General features: G+C 35.3%; 1 protein-coding gene across 2 annotated transcripts in view; it reads left to right on the top strand.

Annotated features, from left to right (window-relative positions):
* Window positions 1-3,660: 3,660 nt before the first annotated feature.
* The window catches only part of hipk3b (homeodomain interacting protein kinase 3b), a 46,408-nt gene continuing 36,153 nt past the window's right edge, over window positions 3,661-13,915 (top strand). The window contains exon 1 of one of the 2 annotated variants that reach the window (XM_038306732.1): window positions 3,661-4,002. In XM_038306732.1, coding sequence (XP_038162660.1) covers window positions 3,930-4,002 — 73 coding nt within the window. In that variant the 5' untranslated portion in view covers window positions 3,661-3,929. The remainder of the gene's footprint in view (window positions 4,003-13,915) is intronic. The other variant, XM_038306733.1, reaches the window with a different exon arrangement.

The raw sequence follows: 13,915 nt of genomic DNA, 5'->3' as shown, positions 1-13,915 counted from the left end.
CCGTTTTACTTCTTTTACTTTTGCACCGCTTATGTTTTCCAGAATCTCATTTTCAGAAATTTTTAGAGGAACTCCTCCAATGACTCCCCTGCTGAACTTTTTGTTCTCCATTAAGCTGCACTGAACTCTTATCCCGTCAATTTTGTTGATCCGTATTGCTTTGCCTTGCTGGGCGCTGTCTCTGCAGTTAATTAGCAGGTCTCCACTGTACAGAATTCTGGCACCTTTGACTTCTCCGACAAGTTTATTGATGGTTTTTGTTAAGTGAATCGGATTCCAATTTGTAAAAGAGTCTGCCTGATTAACGACTTTGAATATGACTTTGAATTCATTTTGTGCTGTGGAATGTATGGATTGATCATCACTGGACTGTTCTGAACTAGATTCCCCTTGAACTGATCTCTGTTTTTTCCGCTTTTTCTCATTTTTTGATGTTGCTATCTTCCAACCTTCATTGTCACTATTTCCCTCTTCCATCCCACAAGAATCGCTTCCTGTTTCCTCACTACTCACGGCCCAAGACATTTCTCCATAAGCAGCTTCAAAACACGCGCCATGCACCAAAAGACCATCCACATGCAATCCTCCAGTGTTCCGTTTTACCGGAAACAACAATTTGGTTTCCGGTAAAACGCGGCTCCTTCACAATAAGAGACAGACAATAAGACAGAATTTAAATGTTGTTGACAAAGCACTATAGATTAGAAATAAAAATGTCAATGGTAAAAAAAAAACAATTTGAAATTGCTTATTTCTATATATATATATATATATATATATATATATATATATATATATATATATATATATATATATATATATATATATATATATATATATATATATATATATATATATATATATATATATATATATATATATATATATATATATATATATATATATATATATATATATATATAAATAATTATGATAGGCTTATAGAGGTTATCCATTGAATACAGGATATATGTTAATTATTATTCATGCGTTGCTGTTAAGGATAATTTACTCCACATTTGACGCATTTATTTCAGCGGAAAGCAACAACGGATGGTTAATTCTGTTAGCCAATAGGGGGAGGCAAATGACAGCCACAGAGCGCGCGCGCTCAGTCAGCTTAGCCAGCAGACCAGAGTAGAAGAAAGCAGTAATTATCGTTCACCTGGAAACATATAATGTTATCGCTTTCTATGCACAGCCTAGTTACCAATGTGCCTGTTATTTGGCTATCCAGTTATCTGGATGCTCTCATGAAATTATCATTTTATATGTATTGAAACATTTCCCAGTTATTTATGTATTCTAAAATTAATGGACTTTTGGGGAAAATGAAGAAAGCGAAAACATAATAATCTATTTACTCTTTCCTATTATTTTCCCTTACACATTGAACAACTGTCTTTATTAAATATACACAAATAAGAAGGCATATTTACAACTTCCCCCCAGATACATGGTTTTATTTTCCTGGTTAATGGTAAAAACAGGTTAAGACAGAAAAAAGGTCTAATTGATGTATGTTGTCTCTTTGCTGCTGTAAACACCAGATTTTTTTCCATTGTGGGACAATAGAGGGATTGTCTATTCTATTCTATTCTATTCTATTCTATTCTATTCTATTCTATTCTATTCTATTCTATTCTATTCTATTCTATTCTATTCTATTCTATTCTATTCTATTCTATTCTAATCTAATCTATTCTATTCTATTCTATTCTATTCTATTCTACTCTATTCTAATCTAATCTAATCTAATTTATTCTATTCTATTCTAATTTAATCTAATCTAATCTAATCTATTCTATTCTATTCTATTCTACTCTATTCTATTCTATTCTATTCTAATCTAATCCATTCTATTCTATTCTATTCTAATTTAATCTAATCTATTCTATTCTATTCTATTCTATTCTATTCTATTCTATTCTATTCTATTCTATTCTATTCTATTCTATTCTATTCTATTCTATTCTATTCTATTCTATTCTAATCTAATCTAATCTAATCTAATCTAATCTATTCTATTCTATTCTATTCTATTCTACCGTAATATATTCTATTCTAATCTAATATGCTATTCTATTCTATTCTTATCTATTCTATTCTACTCTATTGTAGCGCATTTTGTTAAACACTTGTAAATAATGGTGATATTTGTGGAGTGTTATATTTACTGTAGCGGGGTAATTTTAATTATTCTATTCTACGAATTATTTAAAAAACCGAAAAAGACAATCAAATGCCATATTATATCAGCAAGGATCTGTTTGATGTGAGAGAATTAATAAAATTGTAGGGTTAGGGTAAATGTTTATAACAAATATTTCTAAGTTGTAATAAATGTTTATTAGACCTTTTAAAGGTTTATTATTAGCTTTTTTTTTGTTTTATACAGTAAAATGGCAAAAACATACTAACCAACAACGTGTCTTTTTTGTAATATGATGAAGCAATCCTTGGCACATATTCTATTTATTTCAAAGCCCTGAATATTTTTTAGTAATATAAAATGTTTTTTCTACCTTCCATTGTTATAAACAAGCACTAACTGGTAATAAAAAGTGTGCAGTTCGTAATAAAACATGTTTATATTCTTCACTTTACTCTACTTCTGGGTTTCTTCCCTTGTATTCCAACTAAGCTCCTCAGTTCTATTTTTAAGGCTCCTGATCGGTAATGGATTAGTCAGGTCTGAACGATGCCGTCAGTTCACAAACATTTGCTTCCAGTTGCTAGAGAGAAGGGACATGTTCAGCAGAGATGTTGGCAATTATTTTAGCATTGCAATGGGTGCTGGAGGTGAAGCCTAGAAATGTAGTTATCTGTTCAGATTCAATGTCTTGCCTGACTAGTTTTAAAAGTGGAAAATCTGAAAGCCGTCAAGATCTTTTAGATGAAGTCAGTTATTTAATGTATGGTATAAGGCAACAAAATATAAGTATTCAATTCACATGGGTTCCAGCACACAAAGGAATCTTAGGTAATGAAAAAGTAGATAAGTTAGCTAAAGAAGCAGTTAAAGTAGGAGAAATTGAATATGATGTCCCGCTAAGTAGAACAGAAATAAAAGTAATTATTAAAGATAAAATAAATAAGGTATGGCAGAAGAGATGGAATTTAGAAAAAAAAGGAAGACATTTATATAAAATACATAAAGATATTAGCATAGGATATAACAGTATAATGAGTAGAAGAGAGGAAATATGGATAAACAGGTTAAGGATTGGGCATACTAGTTTAAATGCAGGTCTAAAAATAATAGGGAAACATCCAACGGGTAATTGTTGTTATTGCGGAGAAATCGAAGGAGTAGAACATGTGTTGATCTATTGTAGCAAATATACAAAAGAGAGGAAAGAACTGGAAAGGGTAATGGGGAGTTCAGTAAAGATGGCAGATTTATTAGGGAAGCATCAATCAGATAAGATAATTAAAGCACTTATTAAATATTTAAAAGATACAGAATTAGCTGGGAGAATTTAGTGTGTGTATGTGCGTGTGTGTAAGTATAGATAGAATTTAGTTTCATGAAGATATAAAGATATACAGACATTATATTTCTGAATTACATCTCCGTCCAGTTGATGGCGGTAATGCACACAGGATGCAAACTGCCAGAAAACTCAATAGAAGAAGAAGAAGAAGAAGAGAAGGGACATGTTAGAGACTGCCAGGGCCGCGGAGCCGCTTGTCTAGACAGGGGGTAACGGGCACCCTTTGAGAGATGGACACCGAGGCGTGAGAAGGACGGACGCGGATTTGAGCAGCTTGAAGCGGGACTCGGTGTCTCCCCCTCCTCACCTCCCGGACGGCCATAAGGAAGAGTTGTTTTCTGTTAGAAATGTGGGAGATGGTGGCGTTGCCCAGATCGAGCTCTCCCTTCCTGTCGTCTAGGACAAGATGGCAGCAATGCAGGCGAACTGTGCATGGGATGGATTTATAAGTCCATAACATGCTCAGAGAAGCCCTGGATTATATTTAAAGTGACTCTATGTGAAGGTGAGTGCTGGACTGAAGGCTGTCACTGTCCAAGCTAAACCTTTGAAACCGTGCTTTGGATGTGACGTATTACTCTGTCAGAACTTAGCTGTAAACAGCCCTTCTTTATTTTAGGAAGATTCTTTCACATATAGCGGGAATTAAACAGTCCAGTCTCAGTGTAGTCTGTCAATAAAGCTAAATGTTATTTCTTTTCCTGCCAGACGGCAATGAAGATGAGGTCAGAGGGTGATTAATGGGAACGCAACTTGCTTTGAAAACACCAATGTTGACAGGGCGACGAGTTGATGCTGTTTTCAACAATTAACATCGGATTGTTAATAATAATTATCTACTGAATTAAGATAACTTTAAACCTAACTTCATTTAACATTATGGATTTAGTAGGATTTAGAAACTGAACTGGTTAAGTTGTCTTTCTCTCCCTGTGGAGCATCTCATAGGGGCGGTGCTGGACGAATTTCTCTTAAATTACTAATACATTTTAAAGTAATTAAAACATGAAATCACTAACAATAATATTGTCACAAGCACAAAATGTTACTTCTGGTTTAAAATCTTTAATTAATTATATATATATATATATATATATATATATATATATATATATATATATATATATATATATATATATATATATATATATATATATATATATATATATATTTATATATTTTGGCCGAATAATTGGTTAATCATTAACTGGAGAGTAGAGACTATAAGACATTAATTAAGTTGATAGAGCAACCCACTTTGGGCAGTAGTTATACCAAAACCTAAAAAAAATAAAACAAGTATTTTGCATTTAAGACATAAAAAAAACAAAACAAAACGTTTTCTTCTTCTATCCAGAACTCACAGGTGGAAATGTTTTATTTTAATTCTGTAAAACATCTTCAAGGAACTTCTTGCTATGTGATTATTTATCCATTAATCAAAAAAAAAAATGAATCAATAGATTGATCGATCAGCTAATTAATCGTTAGTTGCAGCCCTAATATATATATATATGTATATATATATATATATATATATATATAATCTAATATCTAATCATAACTTACAGTCAAGCGTAAAATAGTTTGTACCTGTTGCAGATTTAAACATTGAACTGCTTTCTTTCTACCAGTTATTTCTAATTGGAAATAAGACCATCACCTCTCAAAATCTAGCAAAATAATGTTTGCTTCCAGTGGTATGCTGAAAATTGATCACTGATCATGAGCTTAAACTTTCTCAGGTTGGAAAGCCTGCTTGGCATCACCCTAATCTTTAGCTCCCCCACAGATTGGCAACTGGTTAATAATGTTAGGTAAAAACATTATTACCTACAGTTTGCAGAAATGAATTGATCATTTTAAACCAAAATTTACCAGGGATCTAAACATCAGCTACAAGACTCAGTCTATTTGCTTACCTTGCTTTATTTGCTATGTTACCTTAAACTCAACGTTTTTATTAGCACCATATGTTTTAAAAATATGCTAAACACAAACAAACTTTATCTAAAACCCAGCTGCTAGCCTCTTTGTACTAATACATTCATTGACCCCATTTAAAATGCTGGTTAACATCACCAGGGATTTGAGCTTTAAATATAATTTTGACAGTAGCTGTTTTTCAGTGCAGAGTTAAGTTGCATTGCACAACATTTTTATTGGTCTAATCTGTTGTTGTTGTTTTTTTTTACCCCAAGATATATCCCAAACAAAAACAACTTAAGCCCAATGCCAGGGTAATCACACATGCTTAGCTTAAATTATATATTTGGGATTGGCTGGAATTAATGTTGTAGAGGATTTGGGCATGAAGTCATTTTTTAAAATGAGCTTTAATTATAGGCATGATCATTGATACAAAGAGCTATTTATGCTCTGAAAAAAAAGAGGCAACAGTAAGGAAGGCAGAGAAAGTTGTTACGGTCGCTGTACTTTTCCATCTTGCATGTGTTTACTCGTGTTGGTCATTTTATTGCCTGGAACCTCTGGTCATCAGTTGCTTTGTGGAGGACATAAAAAAAAAACTGGTATCCAAGTGAAGTCATCTGCTCGTACGCATCGAGGTGCCTTGCAGTAAACAAAATGGAGTGAGAGTTTATAGGGGGGAGTACAGTGACAGGGCAATGTTTTGTTGTAGCTGAGAGCGCCAAAGTGATTTGTGGGAAGTGTCCTTTATCTCCTGAACCATGTGATGACTTCAGCTCACAGACATGAGTTGCTGCTGTATATTCAGAGTTTTGTTCATTTCTCGCCCAGCATGATTTTCTTCAGAAACAGTTAAAAAAAAAAAATTTGTCTCTCTTATTGCCTTCCAACCTTCCCTTAGCTTCATATCCGTCGGTGTGGTGCTGGAATCAGAGCTTTTTAGATCAATCAAAATTCCTGTTTGTGGGTATAATATTTCACCAGTCACTCATACGTGGTTGCAGGATATTAAATAATGGAGAGGAGACACTTATTGTAATATATATATGTATATATAATGTTTACTTTTTAATGTTTTGATCCTGTACCCAGAAATACTTTTGTTTTACAGAAGTCTATCTTTTTTTGTTGTATTCTAGTACTAAAGGTGTTTTATTTCTCCCAGAAATTACTAATGAGAAGACATAAAGCTGCTTTCGTTTTAAAATTTCCATTTTTTTTGTAATTGAATTGCCAACCACGTTTTTAGTATAAAAACACTTTACGAAGTGACAACCAAACTTTATTTGCTATCAGAATCCATGTTGTTCCTGGGTTGATTCAGTCCACCTTTTCTATTCTGACTGCCTCAACTTCAGAAATAGTGCTTTGGTGCACAGCAGAAAGGCTCCACAGCGCCATCTACCAGAGTCACAGAGCAGAGGTAGCCCATTTCCCCCTCATTGTTTAACGTAAAACAATGAGGGAAACGTAAAATTTTTTTTTTTGAAAATCGATATCAGGAACTGAGAGATCAATATTAAATCGGGCAGCCAAAAATCCTGATATATCGCTAAATTGATTTTTTTCCCTCACCTCTAACTTCAACACATCCTGTTGAGATACTGCTTGAATGTGTAAAAAATAAAACCATTGTCAGATGATTTAAACTGCGCCATATTCACTTGATGTTGTATTTCTTCTAATAGAAATTCCCTGTTAACAGTAGTGAATAATTAGGGCTGCAACAAGGCATTATTTTGCAAATCTTTTAATCTGTAGGTTATTTTTTCAATTAATTGAATAATAATAGACTTTTTGCGAAATTAACAGTTGGAAATACAACTTTTTCACTTGAAGAGTACGTGATAGAGCATGTTGACAGATGAAGAAGATGTTTATCTTAAATGCAAAATGTTTTTGTAATTTATTTTGTAAATTTTTGGTATAATTGGTAGGTCGCTCTGTCAGCTTAAGGCATCTTTTAGAGTCTCTATTCTCCATTTAACGATGAATCAATTACTAAATTAGTTGACGATTATTTCAAAAATCGATTTATCTGATTAATTGTTTCAGCCCTGCCAAAAAGATTCAAAGAAAAGGACCAGGTCAGACCTGCATAGTTAACTTAGCAGAAGACCACATGCATTAAGAAAAGGAGCCTTTTGTCTCAGTAGTATGAAAAACTAGGTTCACGAGAATCGGGGAAAGCAGCACACGTAGGTTGTGGCCATTTGAGCCATCTAAGACAGTAACTCTTGTGTGGTATTAAAAGCATGGGAACAACATTTAGGTGGATTAGGGCTTCCACTATTAGACCTAATTATAAAAGGTCAGGAGGAACTAGAGATACCGCACTTTATGGGAGGATTTAGTGTATAAAGAAAGGCAGCTTTGGATTGCCGTGTGACTGCAAAGCACACAAACAGCTTTTCTAATATTCTAAAAAAATCAGATAATTTTTATGTTATGTAAAGTGGCAGACACTCATCGCTCAGATATGTGGAATCTAAGTTGCTGTAAGCGGTAAAGTAAAGCAGCGCGTCCCTGAAATCTGGCTAATATTAGTCGCTCTATGCAGCCTTTGTAAAAGGCTGTGTGAACTTAATATCTTACCAGCCTAAGGAATATAACTGCAGAGGTTAGAAAATATCAGGTGTGAATACTGTTGAACAAGCTGTATGTCTGTGTGTTTTGCCTTTATATTTGCATGATTAGTTCTGCTGGCTTCGGGTCAGTTCACCTTGTGTCACTTGGTACTCTCATTTGGGTGTCTTTCTTCCTCCTTCCATTTCTTACCTTTAAAACAAACACTTCAAAGTCATTCATTGCTATTTGCAGTTAAGGTATTTTATTTATTGATCAATATTCATAGATAAATGGTGTGATCTTATGGCTAAATTTTTTTATTGCAAATTCAAATATTACTGATGCATATTTTTTTAACCCATTAAACAATGTGAATAAATGCTCTCTGGGACCTTGAAGGTATTTTGGAGAATCTTTGCAAATTTTTTAAAAGACCCGCCCTCTCAATTAAAAAAACAATGCACATGCAAAACCCTGTACCTGCTCCTGAGAGGGAACGCCTATTAAACATGTGCGAGAGCGTGCATGAGCCCATTTCTCCTCGTGCAGGCTCCGTTTAAAAGTGTCTGTTTGCATCGCTCATACAAACTTACTTTGTCCGAATGTCCCCCCTTACCCCTATCCCTCAATCAGTATATAGAGCGGGGATTATATAGTGGACTTTATAGTGAACTAAGATTACTGACCGTTTGGACAGATGATCACTGCTTTTTGCTCCCCATTGGTCACCTTACTCCTCCTCCTACGGTTCCAGCTCCATCTTTGTTATTAGGCACCACTGTCGGGTAGCGACAGCCTATGGCGACAGTGGGCCACTGTGACAGTATATCCCATAAGCACTTTGCGAGTAGTAGGGATGGAACGGTTTATGAAAACCGTCCGAACCGTTCGGTTGGACTGTCTCGGTTCGGTTTGCGTGTGTTGCGTTCGGTTCATGCGCAGCTCCTTTTTCTCATAGGCGCAGCGTGTACACTCCAGAGCAGAAGGTGTCGGTACTGCGACCAAAGCCAACCGTCAGTATTAAACAAGCGAAGCAGCATAGCCGGGTGTAGCAGAAAAAAATCAGTTGTTGTGGAGAAATGTGTGGGTATGGCGAGTGGGAAAGAACAGGAGTTGGAAGACGTGCCTGCAGCACTCTATAGGTCTGCTGTATGGGACCACTTTGCATTTAGAGTGACCTACGATGACAGCGGAAAGAAAGTTGTGGATAAAAGTGCAACAGTGTGCAAGCATTGTGCAACACGTGTTGTACTATACAAGACATAATAGATTTTCCTAACAATCAACATATACCGAACCGAAAACCGTGACCACGAAACCGTGAAACCAAAACCGAACCGTGGATTTTGTGAACCGTTCCACCCCAAGCGAGTAGAGCTCTCCGTGCAAAGCATTTTGGGATATATCTTTTCTTCTGAGGCCTTTCTTCCCTTCTCATACACTTCATCGATACTTTTTCTCATACGACCCTCTGCCATTTACAAAAAAACGCAGTGAGAAAGGCGAGCTTCAACGACTGTCTGAAACCGTAGCTCACCACACATATACGCTTGAAAGTGCACATGCGCAAAAAAATATAGCTAACGGGACGAACACATAGGACGGCCTTACGTAAACATACCACCAGAATGATTGACAGTTAGGAGGACCACTAATTTAGATCGTCCTCTATACCTTTAAGGATCTACAACGCTAAATATATACATCTGGCCATATCTAATTTAGATGTGCAGAGTGTGAACAAACCATCTAACACAAAAACCGGATTTGATATATTGTGTAACTTTGAAGTTTCTACTCTAGATTATCATACCTTGAAAGAAATCTCAGAATGGTGTAGAGGTGTAATATTTATTTATTTATCAACTATATTTGTACTTGGCCCCAAAATGTGTCTGTCTGCAATCTTTTAAATCGCATTATTGTCAAAGTATTGAGCAAGTTAGGAACTGGGGTTGTTTTCTCTTTATGCCACGCCTCGCCTTCTGGTCTACTTTTCTCATGATCCTTATTTGAGTTTATAGGAACGGCTTTCTGTTGGAAGTCTTTTTTTAAAGCTAGACATCCACGCTATATATCATAGGGATGGACAGTATGACACAGTTTGCTCAGGATTTCATGTCCCTTTAGTCCATCTAATTTGTTTATGTCTAGTGATTCATTTATAATAGGATTTTAGCATGGTTTTAAAGAAATCGTAGGTTTATAAACACCTATGAACTTCTGACCCATTCAGCTGAACAATGTATAAGAGTAGCCTCTGTGTGTGGAGTGTGTGCTCTGAATACATTTGTTTTGTAGTTTCTTTGGGTGTGTCGTGCGCACCTTTGACCCTTTTGCTACATGTTCCTTTGTAAATTTCACCTCACTGCTGAAAGATATTTGAAACCCCCAGCTTTAGTCTAACCGCCCCAAAGTTTCCATTTTGTTTGAGTTAAAGTGAATTAAAGTAAAGGTGAAAGCAGAAAAATGGAAGCAAAAGGTTCACAGCAATATAGTTAAACATCAACGTGACGGTTTCTAGATATCAGAAATTGGTGCTTTGAATGGTAGATCTTTAGCAGATAGAGTAATTAACTCTAAGGCTAAATTTCTTTAATACATTTCAAATTGTTTGTATCTTTCTGGTGTAAAAACTATTTAGTTTCCATTTTATCTGGACTTTAATATTTATAGATAGTTTTGGCCTCTGTTATGTAAACATGGCGCCATGGACACACACATTCTAGCTTGTTATTCTGCCCTTTATGGGCTTTAAAACGTTTTAACATTTTTAAAAGCACCAGGGGGTCTCAGCATTCAGGCTTACTGTGATCAAAAGAAAAGGTACTGGATCTACTTTAGTGATCAGGTGGCCGCGTGCAGCTGGATCTCTGTCCAACTGTGAAGGGAAGGCTAAGGAGCGTTAGCAGCTCCCAGATGTTACCGCTGGCATTTGGATTCGAAAGAGCAAGGAATTTATGGGAGTTTTATAGTCAACGAAACTTTTTAATTTGAGGTTTCTGTATGTGGGGGTGCAGTTATTCCAAATGTTATAGTTTAGTGAGTGAAGTTCCTGTTTGCTTACAGCGTTTCTTTGTGTTTATTTGGTTTGCCTTTTGCATTAACTTTGCAATGTTGCTTAGCTGATGCACATCCACTCCGTTCCGTTCTCACATGGCCTCCCTCATAAATACGGGAAACAGTCTGTGAAGTAATTCAACATTTGTTTTGTTGTATATTTCCAGGTGGAAATTATTTCCAAAACCCTCTAAACCATATTGGGTTATATTATCGTGGTAATGATAAAAATTATTGTAAAAATTACTTTTTTTCAGTCTTTCTTGGTTGTTTGGCACAAAAACATAGCCTCACAAATAAAACTCTTGAAGAATACACGGAAACTCATCTTCAGCACACCAGTAACATAAAGAAGTATGATTTATATCACTAAACTTCTCGTAGTCACTGTGTTTAATCATAGTCTTCAAATTTGCAATTGCCCAAATGGAAAAGAAAAAGAAAAAAAAGATTAATAGCAAAAAATGAAAATTGGGTTGAAAGTAGTAGCACTTTCTTTTGGTCTGCAAATGTGACTTTGTAATCATTTGCAATATATAGTCCTCCATTTTTTTGTTTTGTTTGGTTTCTGGTTTGTCATCTCAGCTAAGTTTATGTAGTTACTTGTTGCAAAAATGTTAATCTGCATGATGGTGATGTTAGAACCTGACCATATTCTTCGTCATGTTCTCTTGTGGTTTCCTATCCTGCTCCGCTTGTATTTGAGACATGTAGTGACGCATTCTGCTGATTTCTTAGAAACACTTGTGCGTTTGGTGGAAACAGAAGAACATTTTGGGAAGCATCATTAAACATTGTGGAAAAAAAATGTTTTTGATGCTGATTAAGTTTCTTTCGATCATCTTTAAAACCTGCGTAACCATTTGTCTTCTCAGAATCTTCGGTTTTATAGGCTTATTTTAGTGTTTTTTTAACCAAAGAGCTGTCCTATCTTATCAAGACTCCTCTGAACAGAGTGGAAGAGATGGTTCACGGTGCAACAGCCCAAGTGAGCTCTCTGTGAGGAAATTATTTTAGGATACTTGTCACAGAAACTAACAGCAAAGTAAAAATAGAACTGTAAATATACTATTGATTAAAGTTTGGAAGCTTCTGAAGCCTTGCAGCTTCTATATAATTGAACCCCCCCCCCCCCAGATGAAAGTAGGTCATGCTTTCCAATGCAGCGCAGCACATAGAAGATGCTTACTGAAGAGATGCTGCTACGTTTTAAATATGTTTTTTTTAAACCAAATTGCTATTATGAAACAATTTTTTTTTACTTAATCTAGTCTTTCTTTCTGTTTCATAATCATAGATATGATATTGTCAGAACATTTTAAAGCCCTGCTTCACTATCTCTGTATATCTCTTAAAGGATCTAAAAGCTGGTTATATAAAAAAACACCTTAAAGGTATAAACTTATTTGTGCTATTATATGCAGTCTGCTTAAAATGACTGCGAGGGAGCGGAGATCCCTAGGAGGGTAATGACTTTACTCCTCTGTGCAACAAAAACCTTAAAAGGAGTGCTACTCTCAAACACGTCTACTTTTGCTCTCCTTTCCAATGAGATGGAAGCAGAGTTAACACATGTTATCACAATGGTGCTTTCTGTTCAAAACTGTTAATCTGCACAGCTCATCAACTCCCCCTGGCCCAAAAATCCTTTTCCTAAAATGTACTAAAGGTGTTTGATGACGACTAAAGACCCAAATGAATTCACAGGTTTACATTTTCTTTGAGTGAAATTATTGCATTATTATGCTAAAAATTGTCAACCAGAAGCAAGTTTTGTTGGTGATGTTTGACCCAGTTCTGTAGAGGTGGTAGTAAATATAGTTACAGTACAAAATGAAACTCCCATCTCTTTAATCACGAGTGTTTCTTCTTTGTTATTTTGTTGTTAATCAAAATGAGTTACATGATTCAGTTTAGTTCATTTATGTGGCCCCAATTCACAGCACCTGTCATCTTACGGTAAATCGTATTGACAGATTGGTGAAACGGTTTTCTATTAAAGGAAAGACACAAGAGTCTTAGTTGCTCTTAGTAATGTGATGAGGCACCAAACAACTGGCCAACGATTGAAAACGCTGAACAATCTGAATAAAATATGAGTGCTACCCACCACACAAACAATGTTTTATAACCTTTTAAGGAAAACTGTTAAATAAGTGCACGATTGCCCACAGGGCTAGATTTAGCTCTTATGAAGTTTTATACAATGTTCTCCACAAACACACACACAGTCTGATTATAAGGAGGAGTATATGAATAAATTATGTCTCATGTAATTAGACACATGGGCCTGATGATGATTTTTTTTTTTTACTTTTTTTTTTTTACTCCCTTTGTTTGCCTCTCATCTTCTCACCATTGGTTGCCTAGAAACCTGCTGTAGGATGCATGAAAAACGGCAGGATTAGGTCAGACAAACCTTTGCGAAGTTAGTCATCTGCTGCGTGGAGGTGTTGATGGGAATGTGGTCGGCGTAGCATAATGTTGAAGGTGTCATGCTCTCCTATGAAATGAATATGAAGTCAATGTTTAAAGGTCCACCCCCAGCATTAAAGAATCAATAAATTAAGCTAAAATTGCTCAGTTTTCTATCTACAGATAACAACTCTGAGTTTTCATTCAGTTAAAAACGAATCGGAAATAACAAGATAAACCTCTCAGTTCAGTCATTTGTAGAAATCCATTCCTATTAAGCCCTTTACATAAAATGAAATAATGGTGAATAATGTCTCGATGGAAACTAGAAATAGCTTCTGTACATTAACTAGGCCTGCAACCAACCATCATTTTGTTAATTGATTAATCTATTGATTATTTTTTCTGATTAACCGATTAAATATCCGATTGAAACAATTCTTTAA

Source organism: Cyprinodon tularosa, unplaced genomic scaffold (assembly GCF_016077235.1).
Source record: "Cyprinodon tularosa strain WSP-4 unplaced genomic scaffold, ASM1607723v1 ctg59, whole genome shotgun sequence".
Lineage (NCBI taxonomy): Eukaryota > Metazoa > Chordata > Actinopteri > Cyprinodontiformes > Cyprinodontidae > Cyprinodon > Cyprinodon tularosa.
Note: the sequence above shows the minus strand (reverse complement) of the source record. Positions and strands in the feature narration are given on the sequence as shown.